At 37.9% G+C, this 23119-nt stretch overlaps 2 protein-coding genes across 5 annotated transcripts in view; both read right to left on the bottom strand.

Moving 5' to 3' along the window:
- Nucleotides 1-7230, bottom strand: part of LOC107659125 (myozenin-2-like) — an 11404-nt gene extending 4174 nt beyond the window's left edge. Inside the window, exons 1-4 of one of the 3 annotated variants that reach the window (XM_016447955.1) lie at nucleotides 7135-7230; nucleotides 5395-5481; nucleotides 2058-2224; nucleotides 1847-1961 (exon numbers count right to left, since the gene is read on the bottom strand). In XM_016447955.1, coding sequence (XP_016303441.1) covers nucleotides 1847-1961; nucleotides 2058-2224; nucleotides 5395-5476 — 364 coding nt within the window. In that variant the 5' untranslated portion in view covers nucleotides 5477-5481; nucleotides 7135-7230. Of the gene's footprint in view, nucleotides 1-1406; nucleotides 1522-1846; nucleotides 1962-2057; nucleotides 2225-5394; nucleotides 5482-7134 lie in introns of all 3 variants that reach the window. The other 2 variants (XM_016447957.1, XM_016447956.1) reach the window with 2 other exon arrangements.
- A 4883-nt stretch (nucleotides 7231-12113) lies between these two features.
- LOC107659124 (synaptopodin-2-like) overlaps nucleotides 12114-23119 on the bottom strand; it is a 26683-nt gene continuing 15677 nt past the window's right edge. The window contains exons 2-4 of one of the 2 annotated variants that reach the window (XM_016447953.1): nucleotides 19242-19393; nucleotides 17983-18701; nucleotides 12114-16593 (exon numbers count right to left, since the gene is read on the bottom strand). In XM_016447953.1, coding sequence (XP_016303439.1) covers nucleotides 12857-16593; nucleotides 17983-18701; nucleotides 19242-19393 — 4608 coding nt within the window. In that variant the 3' untranslated portion in view covers nucleotides 12114-12856. The remainder of the gene's footprint in view (nucleotides 16594-17982; nucleotides 18702-19241; nucleotides 19394-23119) is intronic. The other variant, XM_016447954.1, reaches the window with a different exon arrangement.

The raw sequence follows: 23119 nt of genomic DNA, 5'->3' as shown, positions 1-23119 counted from the left end.
AAATAAAATAAAATAAAATAAAATAAAATAAAATAAAATAAAACTGCATAGCGTGATACCAGTGGCTTCCATCTCTCACACAGTGGGACTTCATCTGATTTTAATCTTGTTTATTTACTATCAAAAACTCAACTGCTGGTTTTGTATCTTCCCCTCCCCATCCAAATGAGGTCTCAAAGTCACTAAAATAGCAGGACACACTGTAAATATGTGTTCATCCACCGATGATAAGGAAGGGTGGCTGAGCCCCAAGGCTAGATGAGGCCATGGGAGTTATAAGGATAGGATCTGCTTAAGATGTTATCGTGGTCAGCTGCTGCTCTGTGCCATCACTTAAATGAGACAGGAAACACTTAACACACTTCCTGTTTGGGCACTACGGCCACCGTTCACACAGGAATTACATGCTCAAGATGTAGAATATGTAGTTTACAGCAGGTAGCACAAACCCAAAAATTGTAAATGCTATATATAATTTCTTAATTGAAATAATGCATATAAAACAAACAAACAAACAAACAAACAAACAGTGTATTAATATTTCAAATAAAACCCATGAATGGTCCACAGGGGAGAAGAAGTTAGAAAATAATAAAAAGGTGGAATTTGGGATGAAATTTGTCGCCCACCAGATTTTTATTTTCTGTTATGTTTTGAACACCATACACACTTTTTAACAACTGAACACCATATACTTTTAGTACTACATATGAGTAGTTTTGTCTAATTATCTGAGTTTTGAAACTTGCTTGTTGCTTGGTTTTGAAAATTGGTTGTTACGTAACAAATAATCAGCTGTAACATATTGCTGGTTTTATTTTTTTTTAGTATTTCTCTTGAGTTTAACACCTTTTTTCTCTCCTAAAAAAAAAAAAAAAAAATCAATTGTTACAACAAAATTCTTGTCACTTGACATTAAATGTGAAACAATTTTAGTGCAATTTATTCTATAATAATGTTTACAGTTTATTAAAACCCTTTATTATGATTACTAAATATTTACTTTTAACATCACCTATAAACTGTAATAATAATAACAATTATTATTAATATTATATTTTTTTAAAAAGAAGCATTTTCATCCTCAGAATGTCCTGTGGTCTATGTGTACTAAGTTTTGTTAAGTTTGGGCTTTGTATTGAGCAAATACAGGTCAGAGTCAAAATGGTCTAAGGCAGACCATTGCCCTTATATCTTCCTCAAAAGTATTTTGATAACCTTCATCAGGGTCTTGATCTAGTGTCCCATGTGGGGATTTGAAACCATCCCACCAGGTTTGAGATCTCTATACGGTCTCTGACACCCAGACATTTTAGGGCAGAAAAATGACAATTGGCAAAACAGTACAAATGCAGTGCTTGGACCCCTAAAAACATGATAGTATCAAGAAATTGCTGTGGACTAACCTGGGGCAATAGTCTCAGGGTTGAGTGTATTTGGTACCTGGTCATCTCCAAGACAGCGTTCATTATTTAAAATGTTTGTCGTTTTAGGACTTGGGCCCAGAGAAATGGCATCAATCTGAGAAAAGAAAAAATGGTCTATGTGTACTAAGTTTTGTTAAGTTTGGGCTTTGTATTGAGCAAATACAGGTCAGAGTCAAAATGGTCTAAGGCAGACCATTGCCCTTATATCTTCCTCAAAAGTATTTTGATAACCTTCATCAGGGTCTTGATCTAGTGTCCCATGTGGGGATTTGAAACCATCCCACCAGGTTTGAGATCTCTATACGGTCTCTGACACCCAGACATTTTAGGGCAGAAAAATGACAATTGGCAAAACAGTACAAATGCAGTGCTTGGACCCCTAAAAACATGATAGTATCAAGAAATTGCTGTGGACTAACCTGGGGCAATAGTCTCAGGGTTGAGTATATTTGGTACCTGGTCATCTCCAAGACAGCGTTCATTGTTTAAAATGTTTGTCGTTTTAGTACTTGGGCCCAGAGAAATGGCATCAATCTGAGAAAAGAAAAAATGGAATGATCACTCCATGGAGCATTTGTGGTTATCTGGATTGTATATGAACCACACACATGTGTAACAAATGACACTCACATTGTGTTGTGTGTTGGCTTCATTCTGAATACTTTCAAAGGTGTATTTCTCTGAGCGCATCTGACGCATCTTGAACAGACGGGAGCCCCTGTTTGATGCTAAGGAAAGTTCCTCCAACATGATCTCCTTCGGTGCGCTAACTTTCCTCCCTAGATCCATCTCTGGTTCTGTGGAAAAGAGTAAAGAGTAAGTTTAAAGGTGACATATCATGAAAATCTGACTTTTCCAGGTTTTAAGTGCTATAATCAGGTCCCCGGTGCATCTACCAACCAAGGAAACGTGAAAAAGATTAACCCAGTAACTTTGTTTTGGGAAGCCTTTTTCTGCAAGCGTCTGAGAAAACGAGCGCGTCTGATTTCGCTCCCTTGGTGACGTGGCAAAGGGATCTCATTATAATATTACCGCCCCTTAATCTGTAAGTTTACAGCCACGGCGCCGTCATTTGATTTCGTAAGCGACAACGGTGTAGCAGTCCCAATTCCATGATGAAAATTTGAGCAAAACATGCTAACTGTTCTGTCTTTAGCTGCACAGACGAGCACAGAACACTATTTAGAGTCCCAGCTTCAGAGAAGATGAGAGCAGTGGATTTATTGATTTATTTACTGTATATTCCATCACCTGCGGGCTTTCACATTGAGCAGCATTAACTACACAGAGCCGTTGTTCACTGACAGCTGCGCAAAAAATCGCGCGAATATGAACGTGGTTTTGCGCAACTCGTCAGTGAACAACTAAACTTCCTAAAGGAGCTTGATGCACAACTTCTTGTCCAGGCCTTTGTCATGTCTAGGCTGGTCTACTGCAATCCTCTTCTGGCTGGACTTACATCATGTGCAATCAAACCTCTACAAATGATTCAGGATGTGTATAGAACAACCACGGGCTCAGCGCCCTTCTACTTCCACTCACTCTTACGAATCTACATCCCCTCTGGAAGCCTGAGATCTGTAAGTGAGTGATGCCTCGTGGTACCATCACAGAGAGGCGCAAAATCACTTTCCAGAACATTTTCATCATGGGATTGGTTAAACATTTGTGACGTAGGAAACGGGGGCTGTTTCAAACCACCTTTTTTAGAGTCTCTTTGTACATTGCAGTTTTAAGGAGAAAATGCTCAGCAATGGTTTTGATTGATGAATTAGCACATGATTTGTCTTTAACCCTTGTGCGCTCCTCATTTGGGAGTCACACTCATGGTCTTCGCAGTGAAAAGTGACCGGACACCTGAAATGTAACTTATTTTTCTTCTTCAGTAAAATCAATCTAATATATTTTTGTTCAATAATATTTTGTATTTTTTATTTTGTGTTTTGAGAGAATTTTATGGTAATAATTAATATTTATGCTATAATTATCAATTTTCCCATTTAAAACAGTGCAAAATTATTTTTTTTAATTTTTAAAAAATATTTTTCAATCAACTCTGATTAAAATAGAGACTAGGCCTTTAAAATCTTTTTTTTTTGAAGGCAGATTAGCATCTCCTGGTGAGAGCAAAGAAAGAAAAACATGTAATTTCATGGATATAACATCCAAGTTAAAAAAGAATGTAACACAAATAAACAGGAATGCTTTATCAGAGCTTAATCCTTCTGGGCCTGATCTGATTTTAACCTCTTATTTCAGTTTTCTGACTAATTTTGGCTATATGGTTATAGCCATACCAATTCATTTGAGTGTATATAATTGTGTGTGTGTGTGAGTGGATGTGTCTGTTTTGCACTCTTGATGTTTTAGAGTGTAACCCCTTCCTTGCTGTCTACTTTTTTACTAAATTGTAGTTGAATTATTGATTTTATTTGACATAGTTCATAGGTGTGTGTGTGTGTGTGTGTGTACAAGCAGGGCCGTTTCTAGCCAATTTGACGCCCTAGGCCCCCCAAATTCTATCTATCTATCTATCTATCTATCTATAGTCGATCGCCAGGAGCAGGGTTGGGCACCCCTGCTTTAGAGTTTCACCCTTTCATTGCTGTGCAATTTTTTTCTGCATCGTGCGGGATTTGTAGATTGTACTCACAAAATTTTTCTGTATTTTCAAAATTTTTTTGCCATTTCCCATTCATTTCCTATGGTCATTTTTGACTGAAGACCATGAGTGTGACAATTTTTTTTCTTAGCTTTTTCTACGGATTAGTATTTTTAGCTGTCCGGGGTGTGGTTAATCTAATCACTAGTAATGCGAATACACAAACCTCAACAATGTTTTAACTTGTGTTAATAGTTAAATATACAATAATTAGCCTAGCATGTTTGGGTTCACAGTAGGTTTATATTACAAGGTTTATATTAATTGGGAGAGCTACTTAAAAGTAAGATGGTTAGTTCAAATTATTATTTTTAAATTTTTAAATAAGAAATTAATACTTTTATTAATAACGATTTTTAAATATTCAAAATGTAAAATTCTTCGGTCAAAAGTGACCGAAGACCGCTAAATATATAAAAATACCAGACAGACAGACATGTAAACAATGTTAAAAACTTGAAGTAAACTTTAAGTATTCAGTTGTTACAGCCATACTCTCTACACTGTGTTCTTGATCATTGCCAGAACAATTCAATTTATTTGTAGCCTATGTCAGCTGTATTTAGGCCCAAATTGAGTTATTACTGACGGCCGTAATGCGGGTCACTCGGGGAGCTCTATCAGGCGTATCAAAGGATGAAAATGTATCCTGCTGGTATGTTCTGCTGTCAAGCATCATCTTGCAGTCAGCCGCCAGCCAATCAGTTATCCCCTCCCCGAAATAGAATTTCAAACAGACAACTACAAAAAGATTAGTTGCTCTCGGTAGTAATACATTTCTACGGATTAGTATTTTTAGCTGTCCGGGGTGTGGTTAATCTAATCACTAGTAATGCGAATACACAAACCTCAACAATGTTTTAACGTGTTAATAGTTAAATATACAATAATTAGCCTAGCATGTTTGGGTTCACAGTAGGTTTATATTAATTGGGAGAGCTACTTAAAAGTAAGATGGTTAGTTCAAATTATTATTTTTAAATTTTTAAATAAGAAATTAATACTTTTATTAATAAAGGATGCATTAAATTTATGTTCTAATAAATTTTTATTTATTTTTTGTGAAATAAATGCAGTTCTTTTGTACTTTCTGCGTTCAAAAAAATAATTGGTTTCCCCAGACTTATTAAGCAGCACAACTGCAGTGAAATTAAATTTGGTGTAGAAACAATTCAGTTATAATGAAATGGCAAGTAACACTGAATTAAATGTAAAATTTAGAAAACCTGAAATATTATTTTCAATGTTAAAAAAGACTTTATTGATATATATAATGAAAGATTGGTAATGAATCATTGCTCGTACCATCAGTGGCATGGATCTCTCTACATATAGCAGCCGCCTGCATTTTCCTCTCCTGTGTTGACATCAGAGTATGCTGAGACATGCTGTCTGTTAAAAACAAAGTTAGGGAATGTGAGTCTCCTACAGTTTGGCCCTTACAATCTCACACATTTTCAGACACTACACAACAGACCAAACGCATAATCACATTCATAGTCCAGCCGACTATATGATATTTATTACACCTGCTGAAAAGCTGACACTAGCACATCCCTTTAACTAACCCCCAGCAATTAAACACAGCCCAGCAAAGGCAGCGCTCCCGTGAAGTGCGGGGGACTGTGATTCGATACGGTAGATATAGACCCGGCTGGGCAGGACGCTGCTGAAGGGTGTGATGTCACACCACACGAAATGGGAAGGTGGTAATCTGTGTCTACATCCATTTCTGTGCTCTTACATGCTGTGACTGAAGTCTGTAATCTCTAATGGAAAGCTGTCTAACAGGGCAGAATACCCACCAGTGTTTTTATAGATACTAAAACTAAAAGTATACTGAAACCCTGACATAATCATTGAAATTAGAAATTGTAACGGTAGTTAAAATGACTACAATTAAAAATTAAATAAAGAAAATACTAAATAGAAGTATATAAAATACATCAAATTATAAAAAGCTGATTAAAATATTCATAAATACTATAATAGTAATATAGAAATAATGCTAAAACATCACTGATACCCACCAACTGCAAAGATGATAATTAACAAAAAGTTTATTTTACCATATGCATGTACAGTACCATGGTATTTACATGGTACTTCAAAGAATACTACTAGTAGTTTTAATAATCTTTTGTCGTGCTTTAAAGAAGTACACTTATTTTAATGTGTTAACGAACATACTAAAGCACATGTAAAGTACTTGATTATAATTTTTACTGTAGTTAATATAGGTAGTAAAATGTAATATATTTAAATGTACTAAATTGCAACTTAATCATTACAAATGGGTAATTACAAATATATTTAAATACACGACATACAAGTTTCAATAGAAATGGCATTAAAATATATTTTAGTTTGCCATAAATGATTATCAGTCAATTCAGCACTTTAACCATATTTCAAATACAATAGAAGCAATTATGAAATTACATATAAATATGTACTTAGTGAGTCAAAAATCACTCTAATTAAAGTTCAGCTAATTGCATTTAATATTCATTTAAACTATAATACATTTTCATTTGATTGTAATTGACATGCAGTTAAGTATCCAAAAACATTACATTCAGTTGGCACTTAAGTTTATTCTTTTAAAGTGTTTCCATAATAAGTATTACTTTTTTTTTCAAAGTATAATAAAGTGTACTTCTTTTCACAAGAATATTTTATAGGCAAAACATACAAACAAACAAACAAACATACAAACAAACAAACAAACATACAAACAAACAAACAAACAAACAAATAAATAAATAAATGTTACCAAAAATAGTTAGGTAGGGTGTATTGTGTAAACTTCATCCTCAGTATTTAGTTTAATGCATTTCAGTTAATTCTCACAACAGATTTCACAAATACACAAATGACATCAGTATGTGAATCCAATAGTGTGCAAATATCATATATGACCAGCATAAATCAGTTAGTGAGAGTTGACAATTGATGATGGCAGTCAGAAAGCTTGACAGGACTTTTAACAAACTGTACACGCGTGCGTCCCTGCTGCATGAGCGGCTGAGGCAGGGCTCTTACCTGCGCCGTGTCAGGTTGTGTCGAGGGGTCAGTCTGGATCTGTGCTGGTTTTCTCTCTGAGCAGGATTGGGGGGCTCTGGCCAAACGGAGGGCTGTCAGAGCAATGGCCAGCTATTAGTCTGTCGGCTTTCACTAGCATGCAGTTATAAATAGCACTGATCGCACACACAAACAGACATACGTTGACACTTTTGAGTGTGACGGAGACAGCAGGTGTCTGCTCTGGTTATGACTTCACTGTGTTTGTACAGTTCATTCATTCTTAGGGTTCAATTCGGTCAACTAAGGTTTGGTTAACATGGTCAATGGCCTAGTTACTGTGAATGAGTGTAATATGATTTGCATAGTCATTTGTAATCTACTAATCAAAACTGAGGCACTATATGCAGAAATATTGCTTGATGTGACAGATGACTAATTGCATCGTGTATATGAAGTTAGATGGTTTTGTCCAGGATTCTAACACCCTCATTTCCTTCATCCTTCCCATAAAGCACAAATAGAAATGTCACTACCAGTAATGTGTCATGTGATGTGTCTTAATCAATCATTACACCGAAGATGTGAGGAAATCATTTTACAGTGTGATCACTGGTATCTTTGGACTTTTACAAGCATATCCGTGGTTTTATAGTATAGGCCTACTACTATAAATAATAAAATATATTCCTAATTTATGTATATTATTATATGGACTCATACATATTTATATAAGACTGTAATGCAATTTAACTGACACTATAATATCCTCCTGCATATATATCCCAAAAGGCAGATTCATTGCAGAAGCCTATTTTGAACAGGGTTCAGTCTTCAATGTCAGCTGCCACATAGTTCAGTTGTACGAGCTCAGGAGTCGAGCCAAGCCTCGCAAACCATTATATAACAAGACAGCAACTTGTTACAGACGGCTGGGCTGAAAATGACTCTCCCTCAGGCTTGATTTCTCACAAAATATGCGTGCTCGAGTTTTTTACTCCAGAAACAACAACTACAGCAGAGAGCTTTTTAACATGTTACTTTAATACAAGTGCAAAGCACGGTTTTATGTCAGCCACATACAGAGCTGTAGAGAGTATAAATCAGACAAGTCATGCACTTAATACTGAACACCTCTCTGATGCACTTGACAGTTCAACAAATCTTTTTGTATGTTGATCAACAATTTATAAATCAAACACGTCAAACTGATAACCTTCTCATAGAAAACTTCAGTAATGGAATAAAGAAATAGAAGTATGAACAACTCTGATATAGTAGAAATAACATAATTTTTAATTGGAAAGAGAGAATGCATTGTCACATATGAAACCTCAAAGACAAAAAAAGTGACAGCATTCACAGCTTGCAAGGAATGTTCAGTTATTTATGCATTTATGAATTTAAGAGCAAAACGGAGATTGAATTTGTTGAAGTGAATCTGGTGCAGCAGGGCGTGTGGTGAAGGGTCAGGCCGGGTCACTAAAGAATGATTGAATCTTTTAAAGTGAAGCTTATGTAACAAGTACGGCTGTTACTGATTCAACAGTTTCTGCTTAATAGCTTTGTAGCACACAAACAAAATTAGTTTTTTTCCTCTCTCTCTCTAATTTTAGAACAAACAACTGATACTGATTCTAGTTGTCATCACTACAATCGAAACAATCCTCATTATTGAATTATTTTAATGCAGTAATTTAAGATTTGCAGTTAATTTGCAATTAAATACGCTCTCACGCTAGCGTTTACATTAAATCCTATGAAGATCTATAATGTTCTGTTATTTCTTTAGCATGTATTTAGTATCATGCACAGTCACTCATTAGTGCAACACTTCAAAACTAAATGCATGACCCTTGTGAAAAAGAAGTGCACTTAATTGTATTGAATGTGCAGATAATATAATATTAGTGAAATAAAAGGCCACTTAAGCGTACTTTAAAATAGTGTATGTTCATGACTTTGTTTCTTAACACACTTAAGTACACTTTTAAGAACGTCCTACTTACTTGGGTCAAAAAAGCTAACTGCATTTTAATTACATATTCATTTAATTGCAATTATCAGACAGTTAAGTGTCCAAAAACATTAGATTCAGTGCACACTTAAGTATAGATTTGAAATAAGGCTGTCAAATCGATTAATCGCATCCAAAATAAAAGTTGGTGTTTACATAGTGTATGTGTGTGTGCTGTGTATATTTATATGTATATATAAATACACACGTACATGTATATATTTAAGAAATATTCACACACACACACACACACACACACACACACACACATACATATATATATATATATATATATATATATTATCAATTGGACTGCCCTAAATTTCAAGTATATTTTTTATCCGTAACTTTTTATAAGTATGCTAAAGTGTACTTCTTTTTCACAAGGGGATGCATATTCACTGATCAAAATTAGTGATTGCTGTAAGTGTGAGTTTCAAAATCAAGCTGTAACACTCTGTATACCGAACATAGATAAAATGATCTTCATTAACCCACTTTCAACTTGTCTTTATGTTTCTTTTATGTTCAGTACTAGCCATAATAATTTTACTTTACTCACTTTCCAGAAAAATTCATTCCCATTTGATTTCACTTTCACTTACATATAAAGGGTTTCCCGGCTCTCCTTCAGCGTCTCCAAGTACTGCTATCTTTGGCTTTATAGAATCTCAGTCTATGAAGCCCCATTTCCTTCGGATCACCCTGTGAAGGCCTGAGATTAGCCTCCGTCATTGACCTTTGGGGTTGACACTGTCTAAAGGGTGACCCGTATGGGACGGGACCAGCTGGTGCTGATGCTGTGCTCTTGGTTGGGGACAGAAAAGTCAAAGATGATTGACTTAAACTGTCTTTTTGGTTTTTGGGCGATTCATACGCAACCTTTGCCTTCCACTCGGCTGGAGGCTCGGGTAAGAGCTTACTCTGAGCGGCATAGCGCAGGTTGGAGGCAATAGACTGCTGAATGTCCAGAAATGTAAAGGCTTCATCCACGAGCCCCAGTGGGTGGTGTGAGGCAGCTTCCCAAGGGGTGGGCGGCTTGTGACCCCTGTCTTTCCGGGCGGTCTGCCCCACAGGTGGCCGAACGGAAGTGATTTGGGATGCAGGTCTGGGTGATGGAGAAGATGAAACCGACCTGGGGTTGAAAACCTCTGCTGAAAGTCTGACCGGTGGTGACAAGGATGAACTCCTAAGTGCCTGAAATGAGCAAACGCATTCATTTGAAACATTGGCGATAAACAATCATTGCTGCAAAACTTTTATCAGAGATAGAAAGGATCACTGATATGTGTGCAAGTGTACAAAGACTATTTTCCACCAGGGTTCCACAAAGAATGAACCGAGTGGCACTAAACAAGAAGGGTTGTGCTGCCACCATCTGGTTATGATATGAACTTGCAGGGCACTTACTACTACAATTCATTTGATGAGTCAGAATTTGCAGGAGGAGTAATATTAGCATTTTGAATAACTATCTAGGATCTTTTGCTTTTTCGCAAAAACAAACAATGTGACGTTATGAGCTAAAAAAATATGGAATACTCTATTGATAACAATAATTTTAGTGATTTTGTAGTATGTTTGTAGTAGTAAGTTGGAAAAAAAATCAAGTTGACAGACTAAAATATGTATTATATGTATTTAAAAACGGATAAATGTATTTATTTTGTACAATAAAAATTGTATGTATCGTTTTAAGAAGCCAGTATTGCTAATATGTTAAATAAATAATAGTTTCATTATTTAAATTTTTAATACCAGTAATGATTTAGTATTGACAAATATGAGTGTCATGCAGATGTTACATATTTTTCATTTTGTCGCTGATGTTTTATAAAAAAGAACATATATGAATCAGTCTAAAGTGATATAAAAGTGACAGGTGCTGTAAAGCGAAGTGCTCTCCTCTCCCGCATTTCAAATCATGGGACCAGAGATCACATTTCTCCAAATATAGCTCCTGAAGCAGGCCTTGCAGGGCATTCATTCATATCATTTCCACTTTTCCCCAATTATGAAGTATGTCTTATTAGCTCCTGAATAGTATGATGCAGCACAGGCCCAAATTTAGAACAATACTCATACTCCAGCTTACCTTTAGGCATTCTTATTTTAGGCTTACAAAAGATATATATTTTCCATGCAGACAATAATTACTCTCATGCATATAAGATTTTTGAAAGTAGGACCGAATAGAATGTAAATAATAACAGAAAATATAATTTCATATGCACCTACAAAAATATATGGATTCATGCAATCTAAAATGATCTGGTGTTAAATGCTTTTTATTAGGAGAGACTGAGGGCAATTGTAAAAATTTTTTTTTTAAATCACAGATAACTGCATTTACTTATAAGTAACTGTATTTACTGTAAATACTAACCGTATTTGCTGACTGTATCTATTTATGAATAATGATAGTTGTTATTTTACTTAATTTATTTAACTGACAAGGAATCTACTACTAAAAGATAAGGAATAGGATTTTCAAAAGGAATATGAAAGCAGAGAATAGTGAGAGGTGCAAAGAAAAAATGCTTGTAAATGATTGTAAAGATGGAAGCGAGTGAAGTACATGCAAAAGCAAACAAACAAAACTGAAGACAGTAACTTTAATGGCACTGTGGTACATTTTACAAATAGTGTACTATGAAGAAAACATCACACAAAGAAATGAACAAAAGACAGCAAAAAAGAACAGAAGACTAAAAATTAACTTGTTGACTTCCTATATTTGATGTTCTTTCTAGTAGAACTGAAAAAAAAAAAACCCTGAACATTAATTTCTCCCTCAAAAAATAAACAAGAAATTACACAAAATCTACGTATTTTCATAAAACGTAAAACATTAAAATATTGACACTATTCAACCTACTTGAAAAAAAAAAAAAACTCACATACTGAGTACATTCATTTCTTCTGTTATGAAGAAAGTCTGAAACATTCATTACAATTTAGAAATATAGCCATGTTTTTTTTTCCTCAGAAAGTGAGAGATGATTGAACTTCACTACATAAAATAGCCACCGTAATACACTCTATCTCTGTGTTATACAGTATCTCCTTGCACCATTGGCTCTGCCAGAAATTGTTAATACACTGTTTACTTGCATATTCCAACTTGGACTGTTCATATATTTATTTCTGTCTGTCCACTGAATTGTATTATCATATACTTGCTTGTATGAAATGTGATACTTCATAAGCCCTTTGGAAGTCACATTAAGCTTTTATACATTTTAAATATGATTATATATCGTTGGTTTGGTTTTAAGGATTATATCCTTAAGTACTATTGCAAATCAAGTTACTCAGTAGCCCTCATAACAGACCATTATGCCTCTCTGTCACTTTTTCACCTGTCAAAATATTCCCCTCATTATTAAGCATTCGTTTCGCTTCTCGAACTCAATCAACACTGATTCCCGTTGACCAAAATTATGTCTAAGCTAAGTACAAGCTTGTCTTACCTGTAGCAGGCCATGCCTTTAAAAAAAATATTTGTTTAAAGGACTTGGCAGAGAATTCTTCTGTAAAAAAAAACCCATGTGATATAATTCTGAAATGTCTATGCCCTCTTCTTTTCTGTTCTGGCAGATTTTAAAAGTCTGTTGTAACACAGTATTTCTGTTTGGAAGTATGTTTCTGCTCTACATAAAGTATCTGCATCATAGCTTAGTTGTCCTAAGGTAACAACACTGGAAAAAAAGCACTATAACGTAACTATTTTTCAGGAGTGCTTGGCTTCCACACCTGGGCAGCACTCTTCTTGGCTGAAAATTTGGGCTTTGGAGCAGCAATAATACTGCCTCCTGAGGCAGAGTCAGCCCTTGCTGCTACTGGGTAAGATGGCACAACATAAGAACTAGGGGCTGGTTGGTAGGCCAGTGCAGGTCCAGCTTGATATACTGGATTAGGACCTGTCTGATAGGAGGGTGGGGAGGGCTGTTGGTACGGAGGGCTTGGTGCTTGTTGGTAGGGATTTAAAGGAGGTTGTTGGTAAGCTTGTTGGGGGTTATATTCTTGTTGATATGGGACCTGTTGAGGATGTGGTTGATAATTATTAAGATCAGGCTGATATGTATTAGGAGGTGCTTGGTGGTAAAGGCCATCATGCATAGGTGACTGACCAGCCATCCCGTAGGGTTGCTGGGCCTGTTGTGGCATAAAACCATAAGGGGGAGGACCTTGGTTATATGCCATTTGCTGGTTTTGATTTGGAGGACCTAGTGCTTGGGCTTGAATTTGGGCCTGGGCCTGAGCTTGAGCTTGAGCCTGAGCTTCAGCTGCTTTTTGAGCAGCAAGCTTTTCAGCTGACTCCTTTTCTGCAGCAAGTTTCTCTGCTGCTGGGCCATAGGTAAAAAGGGAGGAATTCAGCTGATAGGGCTGATGCTTCATGACATCAAGAACATGAAGAGGTTTTGGGGCAGGTTTTTGCTTGTCTTTGTTTTTGTTCTTGTTTGCTGTTGAAGGGCTAGAGGGGGGAGGCTGCTTGATAGCACCTGGTGGATATGATGGTGAATGAATTGGATTATATGCCAATGGTGGGGGAGCCCTGCAATTGGGTGAATATTTCCAGGAATGTGGCAAAGAAGGAGAAGGTGAAGATGGTCTTGCCTTATTCGACTGCACTGTGGTAGAATCCACAATGTACTTCTCCATTCTGGATTGCCTCTTGGCGAACAGTTCAGCTCCTTTCCCTCTCAAGGCTGGCATCTCAAATGCTGAACCAAAACCAGAGGGTGACATAGTACTACTTGTTGGAACAGGAGATGGTGCCTTTGTCCCAGTGTTATATGAATTCATTCGTCGTGGAGGAGTAGGCTGAGAAGTCTGCGTTGGACGCCATGGCTTGTTTGTTTGGGGAGGCAATTTCTGGGTTTCATTTTGGGCAATGCTGCCAACTGAACTTTGCTGGTGTTGGGATGCCCAAGCATTTACAGCTGGTTGAGACTGAGATTGTGGTGGTGCCCACTGGCTCACAGGTGGCTGTGATGCCTGCTGTTGAGGTTTATGTACCAATGGAGTGGCGGGAGTTGGTGGGAGTGGCTGAGCCCAGGGAGGCTGAATTTGATTCTGTACAGGTGTAAAAGATTTCATTACTTGTTGAGGATGTTGTTGAGAAACAGGTTCTTGTCCCCACTGTGGATGTGGTTGGGACTGGGCTGGCATTGGTGGCCAAGGATTCATGGGTTGCTGTACTGGTGTTGTGGGCTGAGGTGTTGGTTGAGTCTGCTGAGCCCATGGAGGCTGTGCTTGAATTGGACTCTGTGGCTGAGTCCATGCATTTGCAGATGGCTGTATTGGTTCTTGCTGTTTGGCCTGAGAAACCAGGGGCTGTGACTGCCTCTGAGGTTGAGCACAAGAAGGCTGTGGCTGTTGCTGAGGGGGTGATATCCAATGTTGCATTGCCTGTGATTGTTGGAACTGTTGTTTTTGGGTCCAAGCTGGATGTTCCTGAGCTTGATTTTGATCTTGTTGCCAAACACTGATAGATGGTTGTGTCGGCTCATGTGGCTGAGACCATGGAGCTTGTGGGGTTGACTGATTTGGACTTGGTGCCCAAGAATTGATTTGGGGCTGAGGCTGTGGTGGATGTTTGGGTGGGGGTGAAGCTTGAGGCTGTGTTACCCAAGGCTGGGATTGTGTTTTAGAAGGCACTTGCAATTGTACTTCTGGAGGACCTTGAGACTGTGTCATCCACTGTGGCTGTGTTAGAGACTGGTTTTGAGATGGGACTTGCAATTGGACCTCATTTGGACCCCAAGTACTTACTGGAATCTGCTGATGACCTTGAGTTGGAGCTGGATCCCATGATCTAACAGATGGATCTGACTGTGTAACAGGTGGGGCGACAGGAAGAGCAGAATTCATTTGCAGCTGGGGTTGTTTCTCATTCCAGGTTTCTGGTTGCTGGTTTAGCTCCATTTGAGATTCTGGATGTTTCCAGGCATTATCTGGAGGAAATGGTTCAGGACAGTGTGGAACATCATGGGATTCAGGGGCCAATGTAGGCTCTTGTTCAGACAACGTTGGGGCCCCCATTTTAGGGGCAGGAGCAGCATCAGCCTCTGTGACAGGAGCTTCTGCAGGTGCTGGGACACTGGGTTGGTCAATAGTTTCTTGTTGAGTAGACCATGGGGGAGAAGCAGTGTTAAGGTGAGGTTTAGGAGCAACTGGTGGTGGAATTTTATGTTTCATTTTAGGAGACTGAAGAAAGTTGCAGGCTTCTGCTCCTAAGCTTAAATAATCTTCTTCTGGGCAAGACTCAAAACCTGCCTTCTTGTCTTTCCTGTTAAGGAGATTCAACAGAGCAGGATTAGGTGAGACCTTGGGGGACTCCTTGAAAGTGAACATAGGTTTATTGGCACTCCTCCTCCTTGTATCTTGCAAGATACCTGTCTTGATAGCAGGTACAGATATACGCTCATCACGGGAAGCAATCTGTTCACCTTGTCCCAATGAATACCCAGACTGTTCTTGATGATCTGCACTTGATTGGGAGGAAAATGGAGCAGCCACTCTATTCTGAATTGAAAATGGTTTGGCACTCCTGTTTGTGACTAATGGCTGCATTTCGTTCTGCATTTGCTGATCAAACATGCCATTCATATGATGTGAATACTGTTGCACTTGCTGTTGTTCGCAGTGTTGTTGCTGATTGTATGATTGCATGTGTTGGTACATTTTTTGTTGCTGGTAGTCTTGCTGTTGTTGGTACTGATGTTGCTGTTGCTGGTATTGCAGCTGCTGCTGGTAGTCTTGATACTGCTGCTGCTGCTGTTGTTGATAGTACTGTTCTTGGTACTGATGATATTGTTGTTGTTGTTGTTGCTGTTGCTGCTTTTGTGCCGATATGCTTTGGTGTAGATTTACATCCATGTAATTCTGGGTCTCTTGTGCATGCATATAAGTGTGCTCATCCGTGTGTTGGTATGCTTTATGTGTCTCAGTCTCCTGCACCGCTTCAACAGGGATCCCCTTACGTCTCATCTCTTCATGTTCTTCTACTATGTCATCCATGCGCTGTTTGCGCTGGGCAAACATTAGGGCTCCTTTCCCCTTGGTCTCAGGTAGTGCATCCATATCCTGCTGCTTGTCAAGCTTGCGCTCTATCTCAAGTAATCCAGTATCCCAATCAAAGCTCACAGTGCTTTTCTGACCTGAGGCATTGGTAAAGAAATCCTCATCAGTTTCTGTTTCACTTGTGGCTAGAACAGTGAACTCAACAGTGTGCTCCTCTTTGTCGTCTTCGTCGTCCTTATAATTTGGCTCGTCCTCACCAGTACCGTAGCTTACAAGTGTATACTTCTTGGCCCTCTGTCTATGCTTCTTAAACATCAACACCCCCTTGTTATTAGGGTTGGGGGCGGGAGCTGACAGCAGGAGAGCAATGCGCTTGCATTTGGACTTGGCCTCCTTCACCTGCTTCTCTGAAAGGCTCTCACTGCGCCGGAGCCCTAAGAATGAGAAAATTAGAAGTTTAGGTTACGGGTAGAGAGTGAGGTGGGTGAGGTCATAAAGAAGGGCTATTGCACATGATTGGTCCTGGTGGCCTAATTCACTGAACTGTGTATGAAGCATATAAATAGCACTGTTATGTGAGCAGCCAATACGTCATTTCATATGAGAGGACTTGAACTGGGAAAATACAAGTATTAACAGAGAACCCTGTAGCTAACTAATTTTTAACTAATGTTAAACCAAATACATAACTGTTTTTTTTTATATATATGCATGGGAATCTACTATATTCAATTCAGATTATGTCAATTAAAATTAAAAAATGCATGATAATGTGTATCAACAAAGTCATGACTTGTCCGCTGATCAAATGATGAATCCCTGGTTTAACAGGAGTTAAATGGAATTCACGGATCTCCTGACCCACATTACTCCCAATGGTCCAATAAGTCATTCTCCAAGCAGAGATTTGACAACACCATCACCAATTAACTAAATCTCTGATCCATGTATAACATTCAGACATTAACATAAGCCAGTTACAGCTATGAATGTGTCTAGAGCACGTTACTGAGGTTGAACCAATAGCAGACACAGCAGAGAAAAAGGAGGGAGTAAAAATAGCCCTGGGGCACTGTGTGGGCTTGCTAGTGGCAGAGTGCTAATACAAGCCCATATGTGTAGCTCCAAAAGCTGTAAAAAAACACTCTACCCTATTCCATTCAAGAAGTACTGTAAAGCCCCATATTCCCACCAGGCACCTGTGTCAGTCCTTTCAAAATAGGTTTGGCTAAAACTCAGAGAGAATAAAGACATGCCACAATTCTTGTGGCAGATAGGTGAAGATAGCCATAGATGAGTGCTCCTTCCTATTCAGTGCTGCTAAGATGGCCAATTTTAAAGGATCGGGTAACAGGCCAGAGTCACACATGCTGATGTCTGTCAAATGGCTCTTCTGCAAGCATCATTAGTATGCCCATGTTTTATTCTTAACTTTACCAGTCATGTCACCCTGCGAGCCCCCACCCATTACTGCTACGGTGAATCATTGCTATGTTCTTTTTTCTATCTATCTAAAATAAACATTTGACACTTATTCATGCTTTTGCTCACAAATCATTAAAAGTATACACAATACAGATCATAATACAGTAACACAAAAAGTGACAATAAACAGGGGTTAAAAAGAACCATACAAACTGGACATGAATTGTGTGGAATTTTTTTAAACTATAACTTTGCAAATTAGAAGCGCAAGCAACCACAGCTGACTTAGTCAGTTCACTGATGCCATATCTATAACTTAAGAAATTATTGCTATTCTTGTAAACAGATACCATATCACACTATAAGAATAAACACACTGACAATTAGATGTTACTTACTGGAGTGCCTTGCCCGGTGCTTGTTGGGCTCGTTGACCTCCCTCTCCGATTCGGAGTCCCACTCCTCTGAGGGAAGTCCAAAGGACACAGATGAGGAGGTGGGAGCTTCTTCAGTGTGCCCTCCTTCTTCCCCACCAGAATCCAACCGTTCACTGGCCTCTACCCCCTCCTTTCCTGAACTGCTTCCAGATAACTGCTTCAATGTCACCTCCACCTGTCCTGTCAAAGCAGGGGGTTTGCTAACCAGCACACCCCGCTGACCGAGGGGTTGCCGGTCTCGTCGGGGTATGTAGAGGGGGTTACCTGGAGAAAATGCGGTGGTGGTATAGTTGACGCTCTCATCCGTCTTTCTATGATGGATGTCTCCCACAACTCCATAAGCACTGCCCAATGCAGTACAGTCTGGCTCTTCCAGGGTGGTCTTGGAGAGCGAGAGCTGCAATTCCACCACAGAGCCTGGGGTTACATCCAAACTGGTGTCTCCACCACCCTGGGCATTGATGCCTGTACTTTTATTCCAAGAAGCAGGTATTTGAAGTTGTGTCCGGACCAATCGAGTCCCCACAGGACACTCTCCATCACTGTCTGTCTCCCCATAATATGCTTCATCCTGGGACTCAGAGGTGTATAGTCCTTGTGGCTCGTGAGGCCTGGATGGAGAAGGGATCCGAAAAGTGGTACTAACCATTTCAAAGCTCTCTTGAGGTGGACTACAGCATCTACAGGGAGGAGATCATGGTAAAATCACATCATTTGCTGTTAATCCATCCAATCAAACCCCAAGACTTCTTTATCAAGCAAATCATTTATCAAAAATAACAAAACTATACCTTAGTTTTCAGTTAACCTTTGGAGTTTTCAGTACCAATTTATGTGAATCACATATTAGTGTCTAATTAATCTAAATGTATCTAGGTGAGAGATTCTGTTTTTGTTTTTTTTTCTGTTTTCATGAGTACACAGTGGGTGATTTGGTACATGTTTGGTATTTCAAAGGTCAAGATAGGCATAAACAAGACATTTCATAAACTATACTATAAAAATGCAAATAGCTATACAATTTAATGCATGCATCACAATATGTTGCATTTGGTCTAGAATGACAGAAGAGGTGGGGCTTAAATATTGCATTAGCATTTAATGCTTCTAGTTTGAAATGAAAAAGCCATTTCCTTTTTGCCTAAAAAAACTATTGCACAAAGTAAAGCAAAGAGGCAACCAGAGTGCATCAAGGAACATTTGTCCAAGCAATAGAATACCTTTTGACAAGCAGCTGTAGACAGTCAGCTGAGGCCTCAATGAGATCAATAGCGTCTGAGAGACTGAGGTTTGAGCAAGGCTTTCCATTCACTGACACCAGCTCATCATTCTCACACAATCCAGCTACGGCAGCGGGACTACCGTCCTCTATCTATAAGATAGATAATAATCATGCATTTATTAAAGGGTAACTTAACCTAAAAGTAAGGGTATGTAGACATCTCAATGTATAAAAAATTAAATGTAAAAAGTGCTTTTAGTAAAAGTAGCGTAGTAGCTTAAAGGGATAGTTCACCCAAAAATGAAAATCAATACTACAATTTTTTTTTTCGACCATGTATAATACTGTACATAGATGAAAAAAGAACTATAAGCCCATGCTTGGTTCATAGACAGTGTATCTTAATTTAGACCAAGTGCCACTAATTTACGCATCACAACAGCTGCATGTCAAATGACTAAACAGTGCTACTGGCCAAAGCAGGTCTATGAGCCATTAGCCTCAAAAAGAGAAGCAGAGACACCTCAACATAAGATTTAATATCAGCCATCTGTAACTTTGAGGGCATCACAAATCAACTCTGCTATAAGGTCAAGTCATAAAGCAGAGCGATTGTTCGACTAAGATTGCCTAGTAATTGTAGAGTCTCTCTGCTTGATTTAGCACATTGAAACATTTATGCCGTAATACAAGATACAAGCTAGCAAGCTTTAAAGTGAATATTTTCTCAGTCTTAATGTAGGATTCATGAAAAAAAGTAACAAAGAATAATTCAGTCCTGAGATGACCTTGTTTATTTGGAGAATTGCATTGCAAGCCATTCCCAAGTATAATGGCAGCATTACAAGAACAAATCTAGTTATGACCATCTGCCAGTGATAAATACCTTCACCTAACATAAACTTCTTCGATAAATCACCAAAGATCAGGAAACTACAGATGTCATGCCATGCCTTCTGAGGTCATCATTTAAACTGGAGCAATTTCAATCAGGACTTGTGAGATTAGTTCCTCAGAGCATCACAGCTCACCAAACACGCACACGCACACGCACAGCTGCTCAAGCCAGACGGAAAATAACACATTTGGATGTTTTATTTGTTTTGACAACCAAAAAGGCTGAACGAAACTTTACATACACTGATGATTTTCTGGTACTCTGTGAATTTCAAAAATGTGGGGTAGTATGTTTTTCCATGGATTTTCACAAATTGTTTTGTTAGAGAAAAACATGAAAATATACAGCTATGTTTTACTTTTTGTTAAGTTGATGATTTAGTTGAGTTAGTTTGGCATCAACTGCATTTAGGTGATTTGCTGTGATAGATATCCGGAAACAGTAAGCTCAATTCGGTCCAGAAATTTGGTCACAGCCCCTCTCCTAAATCTATAGGAGATTTTGCTTTTCTAGTGCATGAAATCATATTCCAACCAACAATTATGATGATCCATAAACTCTGTTCATCCGAATCCCACATAACTGGAACAAATTGCAAAAAACTACTGGTTGACGATGGGAAATTCTGAGAAAAGGGGCATATTTAAAAAAAAAATGTATCATGTAAATAAACTTTATGTTTATGTGCGAACTGAAATTGACATTGATGTTAAATAGCATATAAATAGCTTGTGTGCATACTGTTGAATGACAGTTCTTGGATTCTGGGCATCAGTAAACAGATGGCAATATTACAATTTTAGCGTTTGTTAAAATCACCTTATTCAAAGCATATAAAAAAAAACACTATTTGAAAACACTTAACAATGGTTATTTGTTTGGTTTGCTGCATAAAGAGTCTTTAGAGGACAATATAGTTCCTATTAATCACCAATAGAGGGCAGTGTGCAACCAATAAAAGACAGCCCATTCAAATACATAAAAATTATACTGAGATGAAAAATAAACTACAGTACTAAATATCTGAGACTCAGAAACCTTCCATGTTGATTTGCAGAAAGTTTCCGTCTCCAGTGGCTTCTCTTCTCTTACTAAATATTTAGATAAAATTGTACGCTTACAAATATATGTCCAAACCTCACAACACTGCCACAGAAAAGAACATTCTTCATGAACACACAGCTGGTCATCTGTAGCTTTACAACACATTATGGTGTAAATATTGTACACAGCACACACTGATATTTCCTATTGAAATTCATTAACAATGTGGCCAAAATATGGCTCCTCAATCTATTATGTTGCACATTAACAATCCTTAAAAATAGCCAAGCCTTATAAAGCTACCGGCATGATGCCCAGTTTAAAGGAGAAGGGTCTTTAATTGAATAAAACCATGGAGCTGTGGGATTGTTATGAAGCTGTAGAGGAGATGGAGAACAGCTCTGGTCACCGTATAAGGGCTTTCAGAGGGACGAAGCCTATATAATCACTGCTCAAATGGACAAGTAACAGCAGATTTGAACACAAACCTTAGGAGGGGAAAGAACAATCTAGCAATCGTACTTGTGACCACAGTAAATCTGATTGTATGATTGTCTGAATACTGATTGTAATATTCACTCTTTGATGTTTTCTCCAATTTTGGATGAAGTTTGACTGCATGCCTTACATGCTTTTAGAATTAATTAAAATAAAATGAATTTAAATGAATAACAACACTACATGTAGCAGATAAAAAAGGCATACATCATGTAAATACTGAGTATTATACATTTTAGCGTATGTAAGGAAACAATAGAAATGCAGCTTCAGCCTTTATGGTATTTGGCTAAATAAATACTGTAGATCTATGTCATACTGTTTATGAGAAGACACTGTGAAGAGTAAAAACGTGCACTTGGTCTCCTATATAGAAGTTTACTTAATTGTATTAAATGTTCACTTGTAGTGTACTTCAACTCTAAAAAAGTACATTCAGCAGACCACTTTAACCATATTTCAAAGCTAATAGAATAGTAATTATGAAATGACATATACAGACTTCAGTTCTACTTAAAGGGATAGTTCACCCAAAAATCTCTCCGTCATGTTGCTCCAAACCTGTATGAGTTTCTTTCTTCTGTTGAAAAAAATAAAAAATAAATGATATGATAAAAAAAAGATATTTTGAAGAATGTTGGTAATCAAGGAGTTGCGGGTAGCCATTGACTTTGGAAGATAAAAATACTATAAAAGTCAATGGGGACCAAAAACTGTTTTGTTACACACATTTTTCAAAATATCTTCTTTTGTGCTCAACAGAAAATAAATAAATAATGACAACATTTTCATTTTTGGGTGAACTATGCTTTTGAGAGTGTACATTTTTTTTTTTTTAAAGTTCAGCTAACTGCATATAATATAAATTTGCACGTGTTTTAGTATGTTAGTGAACAAATCAAAAATAAGTGCAATCCTTTAAAGATTAACAAAAATTTAAAGATCAAGATATAATGATATTTGGCATTATTACAAAGTGCACTTTTTTTAAAATGTAAAATTAAGTGGGTTAAGAAACAGTTGTGGAAGTTTAGTTGTTTAAGTACACTTAAGTTGCCTTTTAATTCATTAAAGGGGGGGTACAATGCTGTTTAATGCATTCAGAGTTGTTTACACTGCTAAAGAGTTGGATTCTCAAGCTAAGCATGGACAAAGTTTCAAAAAACAATTTGGACGTATGATGGAGTATTTCTGTGCCAAAAATCTTACTTCCGGGTTCGTACAAGTTGAGTTTTTTTCGATCGTGGCTCTTCATGACGTAGACAATGGTGGAACTCCTTATATGGGCATTTCTCCCGGAAGAGCGCGCCCGCGCATCAGTAAACCAGAGTGAGAGCAAGATCCCGCCCATCAACACACTTCATCCGGCGGCAGCGCTGCACGGGACTTGCTCGGGAAGAATGTCTCCAATCCAAAGAAGTGTGTTTTTGGTTGTA

Source organism: Sinocyclocheilus anshuiensis, unplaced genomic scaffold (assembly GCF_001515605.1).
Source record: "Sinocyclocheilus anshuiensis isolate Anshui unplaced genomic scaffold, SAMN03320099.WGS_v1.1 scaffold87, whole genome shotgun sequence".
In the NCBI taxonomy this organism is placed as follows: Eukaryota; Metazoa; Chordata; class Actinopteri; order Cypriniformes; family Cyprinidae; genus Sinocyclocheilus; species Sinocyclocheilus anshuiensis.
This window is presented reverse-complemented; position numbering and strand designations above follow the sequence as displayed.